General features: G+C 50.6%; 1 protein-coding gene across 2 annotated transcripts; it reads left to right on the top strand.

Moving 5' to 3' along the window:
* Nucleotides 1–2: 2 nt before the first annotated feature.
* PMM2 (phosphomannomutase 2) lies at nt 3–24,207 on the top strand. Of its 2 annotated transcripts, none has more exons than XM_038540427.1 (8): nt 3–160; nt 5,892–6,003; nt 7,864–7,940; nt 8,612–8,703; nt 11,808–11,907; nt 12,031–12,106; nt 13,245–13,360; nt 22,805–24,207. In XM_038540427.1, exons 1-8 carry the CDS (start codon nt 80–82, stop codon nt 22,904–22,906), a joined length of 756 nt encoding a protein of 251 aa, XP_038396355.1. In that variant the 5' UTR covers nt 3–79; the 3' UTR covers nt 22,907–24,207. The 2 variants fall into 2 exon arrangements, with proteins under 2 accessions (XP_038396355.1, XP_038396356.1); XM_038540428.1 differs by lacking the exon at nt 22,805–24,207 and adding an exon at nt 17,396–17,425.
* Nucleotides 24,208–25,158: the final 951 nt, after the last annotated feature.

Genomic DNA, 25,158 nt, shown 5'->3' with positions numbered 1-25,158 from the left:
CATCCTCCTCCCAGCGTGCCCCGCGGCGCGGGGAGGAAGGGGCCGAACCCGGAAGTTCCGGGTTGCCGACGAGTCCCGGATGGAAGGCGGGGACATGGCGGCGTCCGGCTCGGCGCTGTGCCTCTTCGACGTGGACGGGACGCTGACGGCCCCGCGGCAGGTGAGGCGGCGCCCGGCGGGGTGCAGAGCCCCAGGGTGCTCGGAGACACGGGACGGGGGCCGGAAAGCCCTCGAATGCAAAAAAAAAAAAAAAAAAGTGGCTGGGGTTGGAAAAGGCAGCTCCGGACTCTCTCCCCGCCGCGCTGCATTCGAGCCCAAGTCAGCGCCCCCAGCCGCTAGCGGCGTCCCGCCCTCCGCCCTGTCGCCTGCGAGCTGTCTGAGCTGGACCCTGTTGACAGCACGTCGCTTAACCTCTGAGTCTCAGCATCCACGGCTCCACGTGGGGACCTTCCCGGTGCCGGGCGGGGCTCTCGCATGAAATGGAATAAATTCAGGAAGAGTCTCTGGGGCGCAGCAGGCTGTGCTCCGTAACAGTCCGTGAGCGCTGCCGCCGCCGCGACCTTTCCCCACCCCACTCCGGCGCGAGTGATGGAGGGGACCTGGGCTTTCCTCACGCCGCCCGCTGAGAGCCTCCTTCGACTCTCGGGAGCTGGCTTCCCACGCCCGGGTCTCGGCCGAGGTCGACCTTTGCGGCGAAGCTCAGGCTCACACCAGCCCTGGCGGGGGAGCTGGTCCCTGAGCCGCAGACTTGCCACCCGACCCGAGTGACCTCACGGCCTTCGCAGCCTCTCCCCGCTCTCTTCATTTTGGCCAGAGGGTGGCGCCGGTGTGCTCCACGCGTTTCTGCACCAAATACGTGGGACTTTACATGACATCGCCTTGCCTTTCGTTTTCCTCTTTAAGATTTTATTTATCCGTTCATGAGAGAGACAGAGACGCAGGCAGAGGGAGAAGCAGGCTCCCTGCTGGGGAAGCCGATGCGGGACTCCGTCCCAGGACCTGAGCTGAAGGCAGGTGCTCCACCACTGAGCCACCCAGGTGCCCTCGTTTGGCCTTCCCTTTTTTTTTTTTTTTTTTTTTTTTTCTTTTCCGTTTGGCCTTCCTGAGCCACAGGTTCAGTGTCGCTCCTAACCACATTCAACTGCCAAGTTATTCAAAGGCCTTTTCTGCTTCAGAGGCATTGGCCGGCTCGCACCTGTGGACGGTTAGAAGCCCTTGGCTATCTGGAGCCAGAGTCAGCAATTCCTTGTTTGTGAAGGGCCAGATAGCAAAAAATTATTGTGTTTGCCGACTACGTGGTCTGTAGTAACTGCTCACCTTTAATGCAAAAGCAGCTGTAGACCTGATGTAGACACAGCATGGATGTGTTAGAACTTTATTTAGGGACGCCTGGGTGGCTCAGCGGTTTGGCGCCTGCCTTCAGCCCAGGGCCTGAACCTGGGGTCCCAGATTCAAGTCCCACATCAGGACTTGAAAAAAATATTTTTTAAATATTTTATTTATTTATTCATGAGAGAGGAGAGGCAGGCTCCATGCAGGGAGCCCAACGTGGGACTCGATCCCAGGACTCCAGGACCATGCCCTGGGCTGAAGGCAGGCGCTAAACTGCTGCACCACCCAGGGATCCCCCTGATTTATTTGTTATAAAAACAAACAGCTGCTCACTTTGGCCCATGGGCTGTAATGGTCTAGGGTTCACATTCCAGACCTTTTTACTTGACACCATTGGACCTTCTCACCCTTTCTCCTTCTTTCATCCCACAGATTAATCTCCTTTACCCTTTTAAACATAAGGAACCCGAGACTCTGTGAAACTGTGACCTTGATTTCTCACAGCCCATCTGGTACAAGCCTCTGGGCCACTGGGCGTTGTTATTTGCTAAGTTGGCCATTATCTGCCACCGCTCTCAGATGGAAGCTGCGCTGGCTGCTGGTTATGCCATTTCCGGAAGGTGCTTAGGTCTCCCAGAGGGAATCAGGATAGATAAGCAGGAAGTATGAAATAGCAAAGAAACCTGCGACGCATTTCCTTAACACATTTGAAACGTGATACTCTTTGCAGCAAACAATTTTAATACTGAAAAAAAAAAAAGTCTAACTTAAAGAAAGGAGATTGTTTCTGTGTGCTGGGTGTTCCAGGTAAAAAATAAAATTATTTTAGCAACAGGGCTATTCATTACACAGCCTTTCCCCCTCACCCCCCAATACATACGTTCTCAAACACTGATAAGCGTATTACAATCCGGAAGTGGAAGAATGGGTTATCTTGCAGGTGCTGAAACACGATACAGTATAAACAGGGGTAAAATACAAGTAGAACAGAGTCCACAGCTTCACACATCTCACTATTTTAGTAGAATATTCTTGTGCCGAGCACTTTTCCTAAGAAATGCCATTCCCTCCAAAAAGCTGTTGAGACTTAGAACAAAAGGCTGCGAAAAGAAGCAGTCATAAAGCTTGAGTGAATTGTTTTTATCTTTATATCATAAAAATTTCAAACACACAGGGGCGCCTGGCTAGATCACCCAATAGAGCATGTGACTCTTGATCTCAGGATCGTAAGTTGGAGCCGTGTGTTGGGTGTAGAGATCACTTGAAAATAAAATCTTAAAAAACTAAAATAAATAAAAATGTTTAAAAATGTCAGAAGTACAGAATCATGGAGAACGTAGTATGCAGAACAACCATATCGCCCCCACTTAAATTCAGTAACAAATGACATTAACTTTCTCTCCACCTTTTTCTTCCGCTGTATCGCTTCCAAAGCCACGGTCATCATGGTGCTTCACCCCTGAGTATTTGAGCCTGCATTTCTTGAAGGCATCATGATGACCGTAGTGCCATTATCACCACTGACAGAGATTGTCATCCATTCCTACATATGATTTAATGCCCCAGTCCAGCAGTTGGCAAACATTTTCTGTAAAAGGCCGAAATTCACCTTCAGAAGGTGAATTTTTAACATTCTTTGACCTCAGTTTCAAGTTTGTGGAACTTTCTTCGTTTCCCTTTTTGTCCAGGATGCTTTATAAAGAATTCCTTGTGATTACCAACACAGGAGTTGTTTGGGACTGTCACAACAACTTTGATGTGTGACTATTTTGCTCTAAAGATCTCCCTGCAGTGGATAGTTTAGATGCTCTGTTGTGCTCACAAGCAGCTGGGTCTTCTTTCCTGTCAAAAAATTTTTGCTGCCACTTGGAAATGAAGAGGTGCCTTCTGACCCACACACATTGCAGACACGTTTGATGGTCACAATACCACAGAGCTCCTCAGTGCACAGGGGTTCAGATGAAATAAATTGCAGGGATGCCTCGGTGGCTCAGCGGTTGAGCATCTACCTTTGGCTCAGGTCATCATTGTGGGTCCTGGGATCGAGTCCCACATTGGGCTCCCTGCATGGAGCGTGCTTCTCCCTCTGCCTGTGTCTCTGCTTCTCTCTCTGTATCTCATGAATAAATAAATAGAAAATCTTAAAAAAAAAAAAAAAGATAAATTGCAGCTTTGGGTTCTGCTTAAAAATGGAAATATTGCATTTTTAGTGTTTTGCAATCCAGAGACTCTTCCCCACTTCCGGCCATTCTAACGTCAGGAGTCTTCCCCGCATCCGGCCATCCTGACGTCAGGTGTGAGTAAGCCACTCTGGGGCCTCTGGGACCCATTTTCACGGTCATTGATTCATAGAGGCTGCCGGTGCACTCCTCGATTTTATCTGCTAGGTCAAGATTCCACTGGAAGATGTAGAAAAGATTGCTCTGTTATAAGCCTTTTTGTGCAGTTTTATTCTATGTTTGTGTTACTCTAAAACATTTTTTTTTTAAGAAGATTGCACTCTAGATGTTTACATATTGAAGTTGTGTTTTTGTTTTTAATTTCTGCTCACTTCACTTCTAAAGATACCTCGTGTGAGGGCTACCCGGCTGGCTCAGTCAGTGGAGCATGTGACTCTTGATCTCGGGGTCATGAGTTCAAGCCCCATGTTAAGGGTAGAGTTTACTCTAAAAATATTAATAAAGTAGGGCATCTGGGTGGCTCAGTCAGTTAAGTATCCTACTCTTGATTTTAGCTCAGATCATTCAGGGTTGTGAGATCAAGCCCTGCCTCGGGCTATGCACTGGGCATGGCGCCTACTTAAGATTCTCTCTCTCAAAAAAAGGTTGGGGGGGTGGATCCCTGGGTGGCTCAGTGGTTTAGCACCTGCCTTTGGCCCAGAGCGCGAACTTGGGGACCCGGGATCAAGTCCCACGTCGGGCTCCCGGAATGGAGCCTGCTTCTCCTTCCTGTGTCTCTGCCTCTCTCTCTCTATGTCTATCATAAATAAATAAATAGATAGATAGATAAATAAATAAATAAATCTTTAAAAAAAAGATTAAGTATTCCCCATGTGAATGTATAATTCACATTGCTAAAAGTAACAATAACCGTAAAAAACAAACTGGGATTAATACAGGGATATCTTGTCATGTTCATAATTTCTTTTGAATTAGTGCACAGTTTGGACTTTAGCGTAAAATTATACCATCGAGACCACTATTGATAGGAGCTTTTCTTTTATGAGAGGCTAAAAAAAAAATCTAGTGATCTTACTCTTGTACTTATTTTTAGTTTTGTATGATTAATCCTTTTTTAAGATTATTTATTGGAGAGAGAGCACAGAGGGAGAGGGAGAAGCTGACTCCCCGCTGAACAAAGAACCCGGCATGGGCTCGGTCCCAGGACCCTGAAATCATGACCTGAGCCAAACCCAAACGCTTAACCAAGACACCCAGGCGTCCCAGTTTGGTATGATTATAACAAATCAATTCTGAACGTCCTCTTTAAACTTACCACATTTTGTTTTAAAATCAGCAACTTGGGCAAGTCCATCGCCCCTCCCTCCCAAGCCAAGGTGCCCCCGCCCGGCAGCCGCCCCCCCCCCCCCCCCCCCCCCCCCGCCCGCTGCACCCTGCCCCCTCTCCGGACCCCCGACCCTCCCCCTGAGAAAAAAAATCAGCAACTTGGGGATCCCTGGGTGGCTGAGTGGTTAAGCGTCTGCCTTTGGCCTAGGGCGTGATCTTGGAGTCCTGGGATTGAGTCCCGCATCAGGCTCCCTACAGGGAACCTGCTTCTCCCTCTGCCTGTGTCTCTGCCTCTCTCTCTCTCTGTCTCTCATTAATAAATAAAATCTTAAAAAAAAAAAGTCAGTTCATTCAAAATTGACCCTGCTCAGTGAGGAGTCTGCTGCTTGCTCCCACTCTGTCAAATCTTTAAAAAAAAAAAAAAAAAGTGACAACACCTGGGTGACTCAGTGGTTGAGGGTCTGCCTTTGGCTCAGGTCATGATTCCAAGGTCCTGGGATAGAGTCCTGCGTCGGCTCCCCACAGGGAGCCTGCTTCTCCCTCTGCCTGTGTCTCTGCGCGCCTCTCTCTCTCTCTCTCAAGAATAAATAAATAAAATATTTTTTAAAAATAAAATAAAATCAGCAACTTAAATCCGTAAGTGGAATACAGCATAGCATTTGAGAGGAATGCTCCAGATGTGTGTGTATCAGCATAGAATGGTCACCACAGCTCACTGCTCAAGACATGGAATGAGGCCACTTGTGTTTCAGGAAATAAGACCTATTTATATTTTTGTGCATTTGGACAGGTATATGAAGGTAGAGAGGAGCAGCACACAACAGCTGTTAATAGATCGCTTGCATGTTTTAAGCTAGGTAAAAATAAATAAAATTTAACACATTTTCTACTGGTAAAAAGTTGATGTCCCCAAATGACAACTATAATATTTGAACCTACTATACGGATCTAGAGCCTGAACTGGCACGCGTGAAAGTCAGGGTTGTGTCACTGTTACAGTTTTAGTCTCCCGGTTACTTTACAGCTCAGGATTTTTTACGTTCCTTTTTGTAGAAAATCACCGAAGAAATGGATGGCTTTCTACAAAACTTGAGGCAGAGGATCAAAATTGGAGTAGTAGGCGGGTCAGACTTTGAGAAAGTGCAGGAACAGCTGGGAAATGATGGTAAGTAAACTCTACGTTGTTGATTACAGCTTCCTGTGAGGACAGTAGGGCCTGTGGCCATTAAGGATCATGGGCCGCCCTGAGCCCTCCTCCCGTGTGGCAGGCTTCCTGCTCACTGGTTTGGGCAGACATTCTCTCTGCTTTCTCTTTCCTCTGTTCTTAATCTTAGAGGTAACTTTCTGGAGTTGGTGGTGAACCACTTGGTACTCAGACACACAGCCAGGGTCCCCCAGAAGTTTGAGTGTGTGTGTCACCACCTGGAATACTTCCTGTTGCCCCATCCACTCTCCTAGCTCAGCTCAGGCCCAATCTCCTGACCATCCTCACCCAGGGGTGGAGGTGCACTCCAGGTCTAGGGGCCTCCTCTCCGTTGCCCTAACACAGTATTTCCCAGAATTCCCTAACCAGGAGTCACCTGGGCTGGTCCCCTACCTATTGAACCAGAATCCTCAGCACAGGACCCCTTTGCTGCAGATTCTGAGGTCTCCAGGGCCTGGGAGTGTTTTAGCAGCTCCACCCAGGACCTTGTAATGCACAGTCCTGCCAGCACAGCACTCTGCTTGTTGGAAACTGTCTGGTTACCCGTTTTTCTTGAAACTACACAGACTATAGATTGCTTCTCTTGTGCCTCCAGGGTTTCTGGCCTGTAAGCACTGGAGGGTGGAGCGTAGATGAGTTGATCATTCTTGTGGACACTGTTGACGTTTTGGGCCAGATCGTTCTCTGTCGTCGGAGGCAGTTCTGCCTACTGTAGGATGTTCAGCAGCACCCCTGGCCTCCACCCACGTGATGCCAGGAGCACCTCCCCTGCAGTATGACAACCAGAAATGTCCCCAGACTTTACCATGTGTTCTCTGGGGTAACAAAATCACCCCCAGTAGAGAACCGGTGTTTTAACTATAATATCTTACAGTCCAGATCTGGGTAAGCTGTTTTTATTGGATTAGTTACTCTGAGCACAATCAATACATTCTCTTTAAAACTCTTTGTTCTGCTCACACTTAATCTTCCTTGAAGATACTCTACTTAGAAACACTAGAAACAACATAATGGGGCATGTTAAGCCCTGGAAATCCTGTTACTAGGACCCAACGGCCCCTTCTGCCTCTGGCCATATTTTTAACCAGAGGCTCAGAGAGGTTTTATTTCAGGGTAGGGCGTTATCTGTAGATTTCAAAGACTGTAAGTCAAAACAACAAAACTGTTCACGAGCTAGAAGAAAGTAGAAGATTCAGCTATATCAGAATCACCTGAGGAACTTGTGAAAATCCAGATGTGAGGGTCCCACCCAATACAGGAAACCTGGGAATCTGCATTTTCGCAAGCAACTGATATTTGGGAACCCATTTAGATTCATGTGAGTGGGCTCCAAATCTGGCTACATGTAAGAATCACCTAAAGACCTTGTTTTTAATTTTTTAAAAAAGAATCTTTTTTTAGGTTTTTATTTTTAGCCTAGCCCCTGCATGTTCTGATTCAGAAAGCCTGAGAGCAAAGCCTGGGAACCTGTGCATTCTCAGTGCTGCCCTGGTGAGGCGGACCCGCAGGGAGGCTGGGGGGGCCATCCTTAGGTCCCATCTTCCTCTCCAGGTGCAGAGGGCTGAAGGCAGAGACGTGAGGGGCCGGCCACCAAGTCTCCATTTTGCAGCCTGGCCACCATCTTGCACACTTGTAGTTAAGAGTCTTAAAAAAAAAAAATTATTTTAAGGTGCTTGTCCTACCCTCCCAATCTGTTAAGACAAGATATTTCACAGTTCTTACTGGAGTTCAGCAATGTTATTGGTGATGCGTGTTAATCCAGAAATAGAAGCTCTGGCTGCAGTTCCTCACACACTAACTTTTCTTTTGTTTTGGTTGCAGTGGTTAAAAAATATGATTATGTGTTTCCCGAAAATGGCCTGGTAGCGTACAAAGATGGGAAACTCTTGTGTAAACAGGTAGGCTCTCAAGTATCCAGAGGACTATATACTATTGTTAAAATGTTTTCTAAAAAGATATTTGACATTGGATGCTTCTGGGAGGTGAGGAGCAGGGGAAGGAGTGAATCTCCACCCTGTATTCTTTTTTTTACATCTTGAATGTCGAACCATGTGACTATCGCGTTTTCAAAATTGTCAAATTTTTTAACTGTTTTTTAAGGATACTTAATCTGATTTTTCTCTTATGCTGGCAGAGACTAGGGCAGGCTGCCTCACAACAAGCATTTTTAAGAGGTGCTGTGTGGGTCTCATTAGTAATAAGATCGTTCTACTCAGACATGAGAGAAAGCCTAAGTGGAACAACTACATTTTCTGTCAGCGTCTGTAGATGTTTTAATTGAATAAAAGCAGCAATAATAAACTCTTTGGGCCTTTCATGAAGTATTTGAAAGATAATGAGCACAAAAATCTTGAGTAATGAAGCAGAAAATGCTTTAATGAAAGCCCTTTGTGGTTTGTCTTCTGTTTTCAAGCAGGAAAAGGAGAAAGGGAGTGGGGCGTGTCACCCTGGCCGCCACAGCAGCCGGGTGACCCTCGGCCAATAGTGGCTGAAGACCTGGCTTTGCTCTAAAGTTATTCTGAAAACGCCTCCCCCTGAATCAAGTAACCCCAGTATTTTCTTTGTCTAGAACATTCAAGGTCACCTGGGTGAGGCCCTAATCCAAGATTTAATCAACTACTGCCTGAGCTACATTGCGAAAATTAAACTCCCGAAGAAGAGGTGGGTTTTTGCTTTTAGCCAAGACGCAGCACCAGCAGGTAGAGTAGTGTCATTCGCTGGCTTTGTGCTAGTGTAAGTCCTGGGCCCCGTGCTTAGTGAGGAATTCCTGGAAACCTTCTAGTGGAAAATGATCACGTAAGTGACGGCATTTCCACATGATGGGAGTCGGAAACCAGACGCTTTCGGAGGCTGTGGATCTGGGGGAAGGCCTATAAAACAGCAGTGTGAAAAGCAGCATGAGCCCCAGACCCAGGAGCCCGCCTGGAGGCCCATGCGCGGCCCTGTTTGCTGGGCCCAAGGTGCGAAATGAAATCTGCATTAATTGCTTCCTTTGAAAGTCTGGTTTCACCCTGTAGAGTACCTGCACTTCTGGCTTCAGTAGCCTCTGACCTGGCAGCTCGATGCCCGTTCAACACGGCAGTAGTCAGCTAAGCGGTGCACGCCCCCACCCCCATTCCCCCCATCTTTCCCAGCCCCCCCTTGTTCTGACCTCCGTAAGCATCTGATTTGGGGACCCACCTCTCGCTGTTGATTCCCATTTTGATGTATGAACAACAATAATGTCCGTTCGTGCCCACGGTCAAAAGATGGGCAGATGAACCCATGAGCTCTAACAGTGGCTATTTCCCGGTGGTGAGGTTACAGGTGGCTACTTGGAAATACTTTCATTTTCTTCTCCGTTTTCTGCCCCTTAACATGTAACACCTTAAAGAGGAGGGAAGAAATATGTTTTAAGTGGCAGCTGAATTTCAGGACGTACATTCTCGAGACTGCTCAAGACTACCAGAACCTCCACTTGGGGTCAGGGGCATCCGTTTTCAAATCTCAAATGTGGGAGCTATAGATGAGCCAGGCTAGACCCGGAGTCAGTCCTGGCTGCAGCTGGGTAATGGCAGGTGGGGGTTTCATTATCCTAGGCTGTATACTTCTTACATATGTCGGGAAGTCCCCACGGGAAAAAGTGAAAACATAGTGTCTTCCACCCCCATCCAATTCAGTCTTTTCTTTGGGTTAAGCATGAATGGAGGCTAAAAAAATTTTTTAAAAGTCTAAGTCTATCCCTTCCTCAAAGAGATTATCATCCTAGTAAGGGAGACCGGTGTGTAGAGCTTTAATTTCACATTAGCATGAGACACCCCCCCAAATTCGGGAGGCAGAGCTGAGACCCAACTGGATCAGCACTTGTGTACACCTCTTAGCAGCCCTCACTGAACACCCCATGTAGGTTACGCAGGGGCAGCAAGGCTTCAGGTGAGTCTAGATCTTCAGGGAGGAATTGAACACTTGATAAACTGCCTTAACCCTGGTTTTTGAGAATAGAACCCTTTCTAAAATGCAGCAGCCTCCCTTGGAAATGAGAGTGATACTGCATCCTTGAGTCGGGGAGAAATCATCGAGCTCTTTTTCTGACAGTTTAGGACCTGCGGCCCTAGGGTCACCCCTAGGAATAATCACTAGGGTACCTATAGAAGGTAGAGGGCACAGGGCTGCTCTGTACCCACTCCAGGACGTCCCAGGCGCGGGATTCTTGAAAAAGCATCTCATGCACACACGTTGTTGTATCATTTGCTTCTGTGCAATTTGTGTGCAGCCCTGGGAAGGATCCAGCCATTGAGATTTTGCTGCTTTTATTTTTACCTGACGAGTATCCATGGCTTCCCAGTTAACAAAAACTGGGACATTTGATTTTCTCAAGACTCTAGAGGTGACCAGAAAGACTGCCTTTGTGAGGCTCCGAGAGGCACCCAGAGTCACACCTCGCCCGAGGCCACTTTGGCCTTGAAGCAGTCCCTCAGCTCAATACTGCACGTGTGTCCCCAGTATTTACAGGTGGCTGGTGGCTTGAGATCAGGGCTGGGCGTGGAAGACAGGGCCCAGGGAAAGGGTTTCAGAGGTTCACAGGCATCAGCGTTTAGAACTAGGAGATACCTCTGAGCACACAGTCACAAAACACTTTAATTGCATCATAAGGATCGGTAGCTCGCAGTCATTTGGGTTTTTAAAAAACTGTTTTGAGATTCAAACTGGAAACACGGGGGGGGGGGGGGATTTTTTTTTTTTTAAACATCTTTATTCAAAGTAACTAAAAAACCGTTAAGCTATTCTCATTTTCTGTGATCAGATCAGCCATTTAGTAGCAGCTGGCCACAGGATGTTTCCTTAGTGATTTCTGAGGCTGGTAGGGCGGCCCTCGGAGCATTTTCCCCATAGCTCTGGTCAGATCGCTGTGTTCAAGAGGTCACTAGCGAGAGTGTTGGGCGCACGAATTTTCAGACTCCTCAGGGCACTTGAGAGATGGTAATCATTTCATAGCTCTTTATTAACGACAAAATTCACTATCCAACAGCAGTAACGACCACATGTGCAATTTTAAGTTTTCTACATTAAAAAAAAAAACAGAAAATGGGGGATCCCTGGGTGGCTCAAGCAGTTTAGTGCTTGCCTTCGGCCTAGGGTGTGATTCTGGAGTCCCGGGATCGAGTCCCACATTGGACTCCCTGCGTGGAGCCTGCTTTTGCTTCTCTCTCTCTCTCTCTCTCTCTCTCTCTCTCTGTCTCTCACGAATACATAAATAAAATCTTAAAAAAAAAAGAAAGGATCACTGGAAATTAATTTTAATCATGTTTTATTTAAGCCAATGTAGTCAAAAATAGTCATTTTAACAGTGTAAATCATTTTGTTTTTTTTTATTTTTTATTTTTTAAATCTTTTTTTTTTTTTAATTTTTATTTATTTATGATAGTCACAGAGAGAGAAAGAGAGAGAGGCAGAGACATAGGCAGAGGGAGAAGCAGGCTCCATGCACTGGAAGCCCGATGTGGGATTCGATCCCGGGTCTCCAGGATTGCGCCCTGGGCCAAAGGCAGGCGCCAAACCACTGCGCCACCCAGGGATCCCCAGTGTAAATCATTTTGAATGAGGATGACATTCCTTTTTCATGCTTCATCTTTGAAATCTAACCTCAATTCAGCTCGGCCCCACGTGGCTGAGCACAACCCCGTGAAGTGTCCATCACACCAGCCCCTGCCTCCTGGAAGTTTATCCATCTATAATGTCGCCCCCATAAGTAATGTATCTCCGGGCCCGTCCCCTTTCCTCTCTAGGGGCACTTTCATTGAGTTCCGAAACGGGATGTTGAACGTGTCCCCCATTGGGAGAAGCTGCAGCCAAGAAGAACGCATTGAGTTTCATGAACTTGATAAAGTGAGTCCCTCAGACACAGCCTGGGTCTATGGAGAGAAGATGTGCAGCCTGGTGGCCCGTCGTTGAAGGGTGCTTTCTGAACTGCCACGTGGTAGATAAGCGGTATCTCTTTGTTTTTCTCAGAAAGAAAACATAAGACAGAAGTTTGTAGCAGACCTGCGGAAAGAGTTTGCAGGAAAAGGTGTCACGTTCTCCATAGGTATCGTGCACTTGGGCGGGTTTCGGGCTTCGGGAACTGTTTGCCAGGGGTTTGTTGTGGGCCAGTGAGCTCTTGAAACTGGACTGTGCCCAGCGTGAGGGTGGGCAAGGGGGTTCCAGAGGCAAGCTCCCCTGTGTGGTCAGCCCTCGTGGAGACTGGCCCAGGCTGCTGGGTTTGGTTTTAACTTCTCACCCGACAGGATCCCTCCTCCCGCACCTCTCCTCTTGGCCCAGAAGAGTGCTAGGCTGAATAGATTCTGGAATCTCAGGAGGCGTGAGCAGCAGAGAACCTTAGCAGTCAGTTGGGTTGGTCTTATAGGTCAAGAAACTGAGGCCCTGGAAGGAAAGGGGACTTAGTCTGAGTCCACAAAGGTTTTATCTACAACAGCAAGCCAGCGTGCGAATATTTCCAGTGTCCGACAATTCTTCCCGCCGCGCTGGCGTCTCAGACTCAGCTGTTGGTCGAAAACATTGTCATATGCTTGAAGCAAACGGATTTCTGGCGGCACAGATGAGTCATTACTTAAAGCCCTCTCGTTTTACCACCTCTACTAAGTATATAGTTGGAGGAAAACTGGAAGTGCAAGGGGATTGTGTCTGATAGACCAGTGGGTAGATTTTCAGGTGTTCTTGAACTGTGAGGTGAACATCTGCTTGCCACAGCTCTCAGAGGCTTTCCTCACCACCAAAAGCTGCCTGCCAGTGACCTTCCACGTGGGTTTCCCAGGACGCACTGCATGCAGCCTGCTTCTAGGCAGCATCCTCCAAGAACCAGAGCATGTTAAAGCTCGAGGCGGCCCAGCTAAGTGAAGCTGTTACCCCATTTTTCACCAGCCTGCTTCATTAAGACCCACGCATTTGATGCAGCAGTTGAACGCAAATGCATTCCTTGTTCTGAGCTGGCAGTGTGTCTCACTTTTTGATTTCAGGTTGAAATAATGTTGGGAAAAAGCACTGCCACGTTAATTTCTAGAACCCGCCACTAAAGTAACATGAGTAGCAAACAAGGGTATTAATAATCCACCTGGGCCTTCCAGTTGCCCAAAAGTAGACTGCGTGGTCTTTTAGCGACCTTGGCCTCCTTCCCACCTTTAGCTTCTCTGTCCTCCCCCTCCCATCCCCCCACCCCATCTCTGCAGGAGGCCAGATCAGCATTGACGTCTTTCCTGATGGCTGGGACAAGAGGTATTGCCTGAGACACGTGGAAAATGACGGCTACAAGACCATCTATTTTTTCGGGGACAAAACCATGCCTGTGAGTACAGGAGTGTGTGTTGGAGGTGGATTGTTCAGTTTGGGCTGGAGAGGGGGACATGGACCAGTGGGCCTTAACACCCCCCCCCCCCCCCCCCCCCCCCCCCCGTGTGGTCGGCACTGGCCCAGCTCACACTGAGCAGGGGCTTCTGTCCTGGGAGAGATGCAAGGAAGCCTCCCTCCCTCCCTGCTCAGACATCAGACACCTCCCTGGAGGCAGAGGTGGAGATCAGGAGATCACTTTGAGGCCACATCCCTCAGTGCTGCTGTCTGGTCCTCTGTGCCTTTCAAAGAGCCCTTGGCCATTTTTACGTCGTGTTTCCACTGTGTTTTTCCCTCCAGGGTATTGATTATGAGTTGAGCACAAGGTGTCCTAAATAATAGGAAGGTGGGGAGTCTTGGTGTGAAATTCAAGAGACAACCCCAGGGATTGTTTAGAGGTGGGCATGACCCACACTGTTTAGGGAACTGTCCCTGTCGGAAGTCCCAAGTCCCAGACTGACTGAATCTGAAGTAGGGCTGAGAACAGAGCTGTGTCAAAAGCCAGCGCCAGTAGGAAAACTGAAGGAGGGATTTCCCCCAGAGCCACCGTGGCAGCAGGACGGAGTTCTCCTTAGGACAGGTGGGCTCCGAGAGGGGGCTCGGACCAGACACCCCTGCCTGGCCCCGGGCATGCCGCCATGTGAAGTGATGGGACTTACCTTGCCATCAGCGGTCCTGGGTCAGGCCTTATGGCTGTCCTGCTCCCAGCAGGTGTGTCCTAGGTGCTACAGATTCAGAGTTTTTTATCCCTCTGGTCTCTCATCCACTGCAGAGTACTTGCCCTCCACTAAGGTTTCTCTGGTGGACCTGCCTGCCTTTCAGCAAGGTCACCGCCTACAGTCTTCTAGCATGAAGGGAACTTCTGATCAGTATGGTCTCGTGTCCATCATTCTAAATGATAAAACCAGGATTCCAGGGTGCCCGGGTGGCTCATTCAGTTAAGCGTTTGACTCTTGATCTCGACTCAGGTCATGATCTTGGGGTCCTGGCATTGAACCCTGCATTGGGCTCCCCGTTCAGCAGGGTGTCTGAAGATTCTCTCTCTCTTCCCAACCCCACTCGCGTGCACTCACTCTCAATCTTTTTAAAGGGAGGGGTTTCTGGGGCTAGGCTCCATCGGTTGAATGTCTAAGTCTTGATTTCAGCCCAGAATGTGATCTTGGGGCCTGGGATCAAGCCCTGCATTGGGCTCCCCACTCAGTGGGGAATCTGCTCATCGCCCTCTGCCCCTCCCCCTGTGCACATTTTCTCTCTCTCTCTTAAATAAATTATCTTTAAAAAATTAAACAGGACTCAGAAAGGGTTGGTAACTTGCCCACAGTCATACAGCTCAGGACAGAGCTGGTGGCACTAGAACAAACCACCTGCTATTCAAGCGCATAGGCTTTCCAGTCCAACCAGCCATTCCTCTGGCCCAGCGGGGAGGATTCTCTTCTAGTTCCCAAACATCATGGTGCTGCTTTTCGAGAGGTGTGTTCTCTAGCCTGGTTCTTAATGACAGAGAGAAGTGCTTTACAACCGCATCCTTTTGGTGAAATTATTCAGATGCGGAAATGCTTTGAAAAAAGCCTGTTTGTGACTTTGATGTCTTTAGAGAAAGCACATGAGTGGGATCCAAGGGAGGGCCGGGCCCTTGCAGCTCCGTGCCAGCCCCGGCAGGCCAAGGAGAGAGCTATGCAGGCAGGCGCGCCCAGGTCTTCCTTCGTGATGACACTGTGTGCGCACAGCCGTCCGAGGCCCCAGCTGGGCCTTTGCAGGATGGAAAGCAGGTCTTGAGATCAGCAGAGAATGCATGCCGCCTTTGGGGAGTTCTCCATCTGGGCATGACAGAGTGTTCTGTTCTGTTTCACTGCAACAAGACCACATATTGATTCTGTTGGGTTTTTAGTTTTACCTACTTTTTAAAAGTGGATACTATTTACAGAGGGTTTCTTTTTTCCCTGGGATTGTTAATACACATTCATCACGGGGCATTAGAGAAAGTCCGAGGGAGAAAATGGGTCACTGTGGTCACAACTGATCTGCCTCTGAGGCTTTTCTCTGTGCACGTATGTGATCCCGAAACTGGACTCTGCGTGCTCGTTATTTTATTTTCTGCTGTGTTCTCAGTACATACATTAGTAAATATTTGAAAACAAGATTTCCAGGGCCAGTATGACCCATTTCTCCAGCAGAGGCCCTGGGGCTGTGGTTGCTGACGCGGCTGACACCGTGGTGACGGTTCTCTGCTCTCACTGATGCGGTCGGTCAGTGGCTTCCTGGAAATGGGAAGTAATGGTCCAGCTGTCTAAACCTTTAAACAAGCACAGAGCCATCCAAACGCTAGCTCTAAACTTCTTGTAGTCAGGGATAGAGATTTTGAAAGCAGTTTTCTTTCTTTGCACCAAGGCAAATGTTTTTGCTGGTTTCCAAGGCAACAACATCCGAGCTGAGAGCTGTCAGTAACAAGCCATTTCCCAGGGGTGCCTGGGTGGCCCAGTCAGCTAAGCATCCTACTCTTGATCTCAGCTCAGCTCTTGATCTCAGGGTTGTAAGTTGGAGCCCCGCGTTGGGCTCCACACTGGGCATGGAGCCAATTTAATTAAGGAAAAAAAAAAGCCATTTCCCTGCCAAGCACCACAGGCTTAGTTAGAGGCCTGCCTAGCAGCCCCCTCCGTCTGGCAGAATCTGGTGTTACACGAAGCCCCCTCCACCCCTTCCCTGCTTGGAACTTCCCAGAGAGCAAGCAGGGTGAAGAAAGACTTGGCCTTTGCTTTTCTAAGGGCACCTCCACCCCCTGCCCTCCCCTCCCCTCCTCACCCCACCCCCGCCACATCCTGCCCATCAGCCACAACAACCAGGATCTTTGAAAACCCAGCTCTTTATAGATCTTGGAAACTAGCCTTTTATCTGATACGTCATTTGCAAATATCTTCTCCCATTCTGTAGGTTGTCTTTGAGTTTTGTTGACTGTATCTTTTGCTGTGCAAAAGCTTCTTATCTTGATGAAGTCTCAATAGTTCATTTTTGCTTTTGTTTCTCTTGCCTTCTGGGATGTATCTTGCAAGAAGTTGCTGTGGCCAAGTTCACAAAGGGTGTTGCCTGTGTTCTCTAGGATTTTGATGGAATCTTGTCTCACATTTAGATCTTTCATCCATTTTGAGTTTATCTTTGTGTATGGTGAAAGAGAGTGGTCTAGTTTCATTCTTCTGCATGTGCATGTCCAGTTTTCCCAGCACCATTTATTGAAGAGACTGTCTTTCTTCTAGTAGATAGTCTTTCCTCCTTTGTAGAATATTAGCTGACCATAAAGTTGAGGGCCCATTTCTGGGTTCTCTATTCTGTTCCATTGATCTGTGTGTCTGTTTTTGTGCCAGTACCACACTGTCTTGATGACCACAGCTTTGTAGTACAACCTGAAATCTGGCATTGTGAAGCCCCCGGCTCTGGTTTTCTTTTTTAATATTCCCCTGGCTATTCAGGGTCTTATCTGATTCCACACAAATCTTAAGATGATTTGTTGCAACTCTCTGAAGAAAGTCCATGGTATTTTGATAGGGATTGTATTAAATGTGTAAATTGCCCTGGGTAACATTGACATTTTCACAATATTAATTCTTCCAACCCATGAGCATGGAATATTTTTCCATCTCTTTGTGTCTTCCTCAGTTTCTTTCAGAAATGTTCTGTAGTTTTTAGGGTATAGATCCTTTACATCTTTGGTTAGGTTTATTCCTAGGTACCTTCTGCTTTTGGGTGCAATTGTAAATGGGATTGACTCCTTAATTTCTCTTCCTTCAGTCTCAGTGTATAGAAATGCCACTGACTTCTGGGCATTGATTTTGTATCCTGCCACACTACCAAATTGCTGTATGAGTTCTAGCAATCTTGGGGTGGAGTCTTTTGAGTTTTCTATGTAGAGTATCATGTCATCAGCGAAGAGGGAGAGTTTGGCTTCTTCTTTGCCAATTTGAATGCCTTTTATTTCTTTTTGTTGTCTGATTGCTGAGGCTAGGACTTCTAGTACTATGTTGGCAAATTCAACACAAATAAAAAATAAATTTATAAAAAAAGAGAGAGAGAGAGAGAGAGAGAGGAAGAAAGGAAGAAAGAAAAGAAAAGAAAAGAAAAAAGAAAAGAAAAGAAAAGAAAGAAGAAAAGAAAGAAAAAGAAAGAGAAAGAGAAAGAAAGAAAGAAAACAAGAAAACCCCAGAGCTCTGAGTGCAGCTTCGAGGCTCCGGGCTCTGGTGTGGAGTGCTTCCCTTTGCTGCAGGGAAGGGATAACAAGGGCACAGAGAGACACACCCCACCCTGCTATGCAGGGCTTCCCCTGGGGGAGCTGCCTGGACCAACTTCCTCACCAGCCTTTCCAACTTCCCTGGCAAGACAGCTTCTGCTGGCTTAATGCTTCCTGGCTTTAAGGCAGTGGGAACCTGGAAACATTCTAACACTTCATGAACATTGACAACTAATTGACTTTTTGACTCAGTGGATCCTCTTGCGTGATTTAGCTGTCTGTGCGCGGGAAGGGCACACGCAGAGCTGCAGCATTGGGCAAAAGCCTGCGTTGCTGTGAGAGGGACTGACCAGTCACGGGGGCCCACGCACATAGCAGGATGCCCTGAGCTATACAGACAGCTGACGGAGACCATCCCTGGGATTACATAGGTGAGCTTAAGAGGGGGAAGTAATCTCTCTTCACATTTGCTTTAAGCGCATAAAGGGACCCAAAAAGCAGATGACAGACCTCTTGAGGGCTGGGGACAAGGTTGGAAGAGAGACTTACCGCTATGTCCTGTTTTTAAATTTTCAACTGCATGCATGTGCTATCTGTTGATAAATAAAGCTTTAAAATGTCAAATCGAGAAAAAGAGGAAAAGTAAAATGTTTAGTTCCTAAAGCACTTCGGTGTCAGGCTTTGAGCTGGGTACTTAGACGTTATGTCCTCTGGTCCTCGGGCAGCCTGGCATAGCAGGCAGGGCGGGGTGCAGTGCAGGGTCAGCACCAGTGGCATCCAGAAATCTCTTATCACTTTCCCACATCACCTCCAAAAGGCTATTAAATCATGTAACACTTGGTTTTCCACAGATGCTAAAAAAGATAGGTCTTTAAACTTAAAAGAGGTCCCCGTCGGACTGGTAGGAAGAGGCAGCTTTGAATCCCAGAAGACCCAGATCTAGCCTTGCGGCCAGCGTGGGACCACACACGTCCCTGTGTGTCCATGAGCCATGGTTCCTCTGAAGCAGCAGGGAGCAAAGGGAGGTTCTAGAAGGAGGGTGGCTCCCCGGGGCCCAGCTCCCCTCTCCCAGGAGGGGAGCCAGCCTGCTACCAAGTCTGCAGCTTTTAATGAAGTTTAAAAAAGCCCATGAGATTGGGCTATAAGATTGCTCTGAGAGGTTGGGGGCCTACAGGGTGAGTGGTACATGTTGAGCCTCGAGTTCCTGGCCAAGCTGTGGACAGAGTTGGCCATTGGCCATGACCTGGGCATCCTCGCCGTGCCCAGTATCTCCCGCACTCGCTCTCAGGATGCCCAAGGGCCTGAGGGCACTGAATGTGTCCTGTGCACAGCAGACCTGCCCTACTACTCCTGTGTTGCAGTGCAAAATCTGAGACCCAGGTCTTGTGGGGCTAGTGGCAGACGCAGGTAAGCATGGAGGCGGGGGGAGTCCCTCACTCCCAGAGGAAAACCACTGTTCCCCAAGAGTTCACAAAAGTAAGTTGGACCGGGTTAGAAATTTAATGGAGCTGAGGGCCTGGCACCAGCTCCCCCGCGGGAGGACAGGAAACAGGACACCAGACAGGGGTCCCATAGGTGCAGGGGGGTGTTGTTGGGGTCCCCGCTGACCTAGCTGCCTTCTGGACACCAGAATCTGTGGTCAGCAGCCCCTGCTATAGCTCTTCCTTCAGAGAGACCCCAGCTTCAGGCCCCTAGAGCGAGGCTGGCCCTTGGGGAAGTCCCCTGGGTCCAGTGGCTGATGTCTCCGTCCATGCCAGCCCCTGAGGGTTGCCCCGGGGGCATCAGCAGGACAGCAAGCCAGCTCACTTAGTCACCAGATTGTAAGCCACAGGATCACATCCTGGAAGTACCCTGGAATCCCCTAATTATTTTCAAGACATGATCATGGGGCCAGGCTTTTTTTTTTTTTTTTTTTTTTTTTTTAGCATGACTATTTACTTCTTTTTAGGGAAAATCAGTATCTAAGAGCATACATTTTTCTGAATATATTTGAAAGTGGAGACTGTTTGCATCCCCAGCTGATGATCACATGTTGAGCAAGCAGCCTTATACCAGTCACGTGGCGTGCACTCACATCCAATTGGCTTCCCCACCGTGGCACAGTGGCCAGGGACCCTGGCCCCAGAAGTACTGGTAGAGCTCCCGCAGTGACTGTCACCCCAGCCAGGGGAACATTGCCACCACAGGCCTTTGAGGACAGAGCCCGTGTCCCTTTGGCCTTTGTACCCTGGTACCTAGGGATTTGATACATCCTGTTACACTGACCGGAGATAAACGTCCACACGCGGCAGGAGTGGACTCCGAGCTGGAGGGGGTCTACTTGTTCTCCAGATGGGTGTTGGGAAGTCCAGCGGGTCCTGCCTGCTTCCTGCCGAGCAGGGCACACGGGCCAGGGACACTCGATTCCTGTTCCCTTCCTCACCTCCACCGTCAGGATCATCGGGGAGGCCACAGCGTGTGCGGAAACTGGCTGGGTGGCTGGGAGACTGGACTCTGTGTGAACAGGGCGGACACTGCCTTCTGTTTTTCTGTTTTCTCCTCAGACCTTGGCCTTGTAGGGATTTAAATATTAATGGGCTGTTGGCACTGAGCTGCAGGCCTCTCCTCTGGGCTCTCGGGTAACACAATCTGGCATTCATCCCTTCCAGCTCTGCTCCCTTTGCCGAGTCTCAGAAACGGGTCTTCCCTACCTGACCCTAGTGACCTGCAGTCCCCGTGCAAACCGGGCGTTTGGAATTTCTGGTTCTCTGAAGCCTAGTTCTAGAGAAGGGACCTCACTCTGGCTTCGTGTTGTGCTTCTGCTTCTCCTGCCCTCCCTCTGACTCTGGCATGTGACCTCGAGCTCTGTGCAGCCCCAGGGAGCAGCGCTGCACCTCAAGGCACAGAAACCAGGTCCCCTGGCAGGAGAGGAGATTCAGGTCTCGGGTTGCTGACTCTGCTGAGCAGAGACGGGGCTGGGAGAGCTGGCCCAGCCCGGTGGTGGTGGCAGGGGGTGGGGTGGGGGTCTCATTTTCATTCTCTGGACCTGGTGCCATTGGGTTCTGCAGAAGAGCTCACCCTCCCATCCATTACCACCCCACCCCCCCAGGAGGGCCATGGGAGAGGCCAAATAAGGCATCTGTTAAGTGCACACCTGTCCCTGCCTGGTGAGGTCTCCAGGGAGGGGCAGGTGCGGCAGCTGCAACCCCTTCCTGCTTGGGAGTCAGTCCCTCGTTCCCCCGGGAAAGGGCGCCTGCCCTGGTACCCTGGCTGGCTGTCAGCCTCCTACCTGTTGTGCTCCCGCTCCTCGTCCCCATGCCCCACCCTACCCCCCACCCATCCTCCAGAAGGTGAATCTGATCATGTCCCCAGGTTGCAGCCTTCTGGGCAGCTTCACATAAAACCCCAAGTCCTCCTCACCTCCCAGGCCTGGTGGGCCACTGAGCCGCCTTCCCGGGCATGGCTTGTCCCCTCTGCTTCCTGCTCTCTCCCTGCCCCCAACGCAAGCTGTGAAAGCCGCCGGGACCTCGGTTTTGTTTGCCCTTTGCTGGGCAGTCAGTAGATGCTGGCCAGGCCTCCTGGGTTACTGCGTGAATACAGACTCCTCCCTCCTGCCAGCGTGAGCGAGTGACCGGGAGTGACCGTGTCCCAGGTAGATGTGTGGTTTTTCTGGAGAGTGCACGAGTCTGTTTATACTCTTAGGGTCTCTGCGATTGTTTCTACCCTCTGAGCTATTCCTGAGAGGAATCTGGCTTTAATTCTGAGAATTACATGAACCGGTTTCACATTGACATGCTGGGGTCGCACCTGGCATATGAGACGCTCAGAGGGCACAGGAACCTGTTAGGACCCCAGCAGCTCCCCCGTCATTGGTGCTGGGAAATGACCCCTCTCCCTAACATGACTCCTCCTCCTGGCGCGCTGGGCCCAGGCAGCAGCACCCCCTAAAGCCTGGGGAGGGGTTATTCCCACAAAGGTGAGAGCAGTCGTCATCACTACTCATCACTACATCTGTCAGCCCATCTGTCAGCCCCGTCAGCCCCTTACAGGAATGTCAGGTTTTTCCTAGAGAATCTTAATGAGAAAAATCCATTATTTTAATCATATTATACACTAAATGATTTTCCCAAGGTTTTGAGTTAGAGTGACCAGTTTTGTGAGAAAAATACAGGAAATTGCACAAGAAGAAAAGCAGGGGCTTTCTAGAAGCTTTTGGTGGGGGTGCGGCACAGACTGGAGGACCCGTGACCCCGGGGCCCCCCCTATGGGGCCTGGCACAGGCAGCCTTGCCCTCCGCTCCTGGAAGTGGCCCGGGGGAAATAATGCTACACAAGCCTGGGGCCACATGAGCTGAGGGGCAGGCACTGCGGGCGGGGTGCCGTGTTACCCCCTGTCCAGCAGCAGGGGGCTTCCACACAGTTCCTGACCCCCAACCCCGACCCGCAGTACCAGCAGGGTCTACACTCAGGCTGCCTGGCCCACACACCAGACACAGCAACTTTCCATTGAAACGAGTCAAATGGCACCTGGGCGGCTCAGTGGGTGAGCGTCTGCCTTCGGCTCAGGTCGAGGTCCCGGGGTCCTGGGATCAAGCCCCATGTCGGGCTCCCCGCTCAGCAGGAGTGTACTTGTCCTCCCTCTCCCCTGCTCATGCTCATGTTCTCTCTCTCTCTCTCTCTCTCTCTCTCTCTCTCTCTCAAATAAGGAAGGTCTTTTAAAAATTTTAAACAAATCAAAATCAAACCCAGTTGCTTTGTTGCCCTGGCCACCCAGTGTGCAGCACCCAGTGTGCAGCAGTCACCTGCAGCTGCCATCAGCTCGGAGGCCGGGGTGTCCAGGTCGCAGCGTGCTCCCAGGGCAGCGCCGCAGTGGGCTGTCCGCCCTGCCACACTGCCTGACTGGTGAGAACGGCTTGGGCACGGTTGAAACACAGTGGCACAGAGAGTGCTGTCACCTGCTGCGTTTGCTTTATAGAAAAATAAGCCTGAGACAGATCTTCACAAGAGCATCGTGATTTCTTTCTTTGGCGTAATTACATGTTCCAAGCTAAATTGCAGTTCAAGGGAAGGTGAGAAAGCCTCCCTGTGATGACTGTGCTCATGTTGTTCCCCTCCTGGGAGCTTAGGTAACTGAAGCCATGGTCCCTGCCGGGAGAAGGGCCAGTTCCTCGTTTGCCCGGCGGCCCACGCCTCCTTCATGTCTTTGCAGGGAGGGAATGACCATGAGATCTTCACCGACCCGAGGACCGTGGGCTACACGGTGACAGCGCCTGAGGACACCCGCAGGATCTGCGAAGAGCTGTTCTCCTAACGGTCCCTCACCTGAGGGAGGGCAGGGCGTCCCACTGACGGGCCTGACGGGTCACGGGTGGCCACACTTAGGACCCCTCCCTCCCTCCCACACCCCTGGCCCACGCCAGGCCCTCCACACTGTCCTGACGGAGTGGCCTCCACCAGACTAGTCAAGAATGGCTCGAAGGAACACCTCCAACCAGATTTCATCCCCGCCCCTGAGGTCAGACCCTCCATACGTGCAATCACAGTACACACGGTTTTGGGGGAACTTTCCCCATTGTTCTAGAACGATACAGAAAGAGCAAATGTGCCCAGGCCCTCCCTCCTGGGTCTTGTGAAAAATGTAACAGGTATGAGTGCTTGGACCCCGCGTGTCAATACCAACAGAGGGATCTGGTATTGGGAAAGGACCAGCTGTTTACAGCCATCCCCCCCAGGACAGAGCTTCAAACCGCCTTGTGAAGTGAAGCTCCTGCCTGAGCATCCGCTTGGGGGACTTTGAAGCCCAGGGCACTGAGGCCACTGGCCAGCACTGAGCTCAGCAGTTGGTGGGACGCAGCCCACTGCTGGCCTGCCACACAGGTGAGCTCAGAAGTCACTACACCTGGGAGAGCCTGCTGGGTCTCCGACCGTCGCCATGGGAGCCCGTGGCCACCAACAGCCAGGTGGGGAATGGGCAAGCGGCCCTGCCCCTGGATGCCCTGCCCCTGCCCTGGCGGCCTCCCCGGGGGCCCGACCTCGCATGTCTCAGGGATCTCGTCAGAGCCTTGGTGCTTAAGAGCAGAGGAGCCACACTGGCTCTGCACATCGTTGCCTGAACCAGTGTGTCTGCCCCAGCCTCCCCCGGGCTTGGACCGGAGAAGCGGGGCCGTGGCTGCGCCTGCGACCCTCACTCCAGCTTGGAGGTCAGCCAGGGCCCCTGTGGCCGGAAGGCAGCTCCAGGGCCCCGAGGAAGAGCACTTTCCAAGGAAACGGTTCACAGAGCGCTTTTCTGAATCTGGACCCGTCAGGACCCACAAACCCTCAGTCCACTCCAGCCCCAGCACGGCCTCCGCTCCGGGCTGGCTGACCTGCTGGGGTCTGCACCCCCGCCGCCCCACCCCCACCCTCACCCCACTGGGTGCTTCCATCTCCACGTCAGCTGGCTCCCCCAAGCTTATGTTAGCGTGGGGTCCCGTGGGGGGAGGTGTACATTGCTCAGTGGTTCCCAGGACGCGGCCACCCAGTGGTACCTTTTCTCCTTGAATTTCACAAATGATACTGTAATGACCTTTCCCGATGAAAAGCAGCAAATTAAAGTGATTTTATTGTTTCCTAGTTCTCATTCTGATGACTTTTTCCTTCTGTGACCATCTTGTGAATGGGGACGTAGACGGTCAGCTGTGCTATCTCCTCAGATTCTGGAAGGAAAACCCAGCCCTTGCAGATCCGAAGGCCTCTGCTTCGGACACTCTGGTGTTCCTGGGGTTTCTGCAGCAGTGGGCTCTGCTCCTCCCGGCTGGCACAGCTCCTCGCCTTCCTGTCCACGGGGTAAGATCCACCCCTCCCCCAGAGTCTCCTTGTTACAGCAAAACAAGACCACGGAGTCTTACTCCCACTTGCCCTAAGCTTTGTAACTGGAGATGGCCCTGCCTGGGCTGCCCCACGCAGGTGCCCAAGGTGGCCTGGCTGGGCCCATCCCTCCCCGGGTTTCCATGGTGGCTGCCTGCAGACACTCAGCCGCCCACCCCCGGAGGGAGCCCCTCTCACCATCCCTGGGGCCGCCCTCCATGCTGCCAGAATTTCCTCAACCTGCCCCCACCTGCCCCCGTCCCTGCGTCCCGGCCTCGGCTTCCCCAGCCACCTGCCCGTTCCTCTCTCCTCGGGTCTAACCTAACCCCCACCCAGGGCCTCCCCTTAGCCAGGCTCTGCAGCCCCACACACACTGGTTCTGGGGGCGCAGATCCCGGCTCTGCAGCTGACCAGCTCGTGACTCTGAGGGACTCAGGACGGGTTCATCCCGGCCCATTGGCTCCTCTGCCCCCACCTCACAGGTAACCTGAGCGGGCTCCCTCCAGCCAGACTAGCACTAACAGCACCAACCCCCAGGACGGCTGGGGGGTGGAGGGGAAGCCAGTCCCTCAGCTTCTGCTCCCCTGCTCCCCTGGCACAGATGCCACGAGCAGTTTCAACACAGTAGCTAAGCATTGAGCAAGAGAGAAGCAGAGGTTGGCCCTGAGCGGCCCTGCCCCGCCCCAGGCTCCTGGAGGGAGAAGCCCCCAGGGAGTC

This window comes from Canis lupus, chromosome 6 (assembly GCF_011100685.1).
Source record: "Canis lupus familiaris isolate Mischka breed German Shepherd chromosome 6, alternate assembly UU_Cfam_GSD_1.0, whole genome shotgun sequence".
Classification (NCBI taxonomy): Eukaryota; Metazoa; Chordata; class Mammalia; order Carnivora; family Canidae; genus Canis; species Canis lupus.
This window is presented reverse-complemented; position numbering and strand designations above follow the sequence as displayed.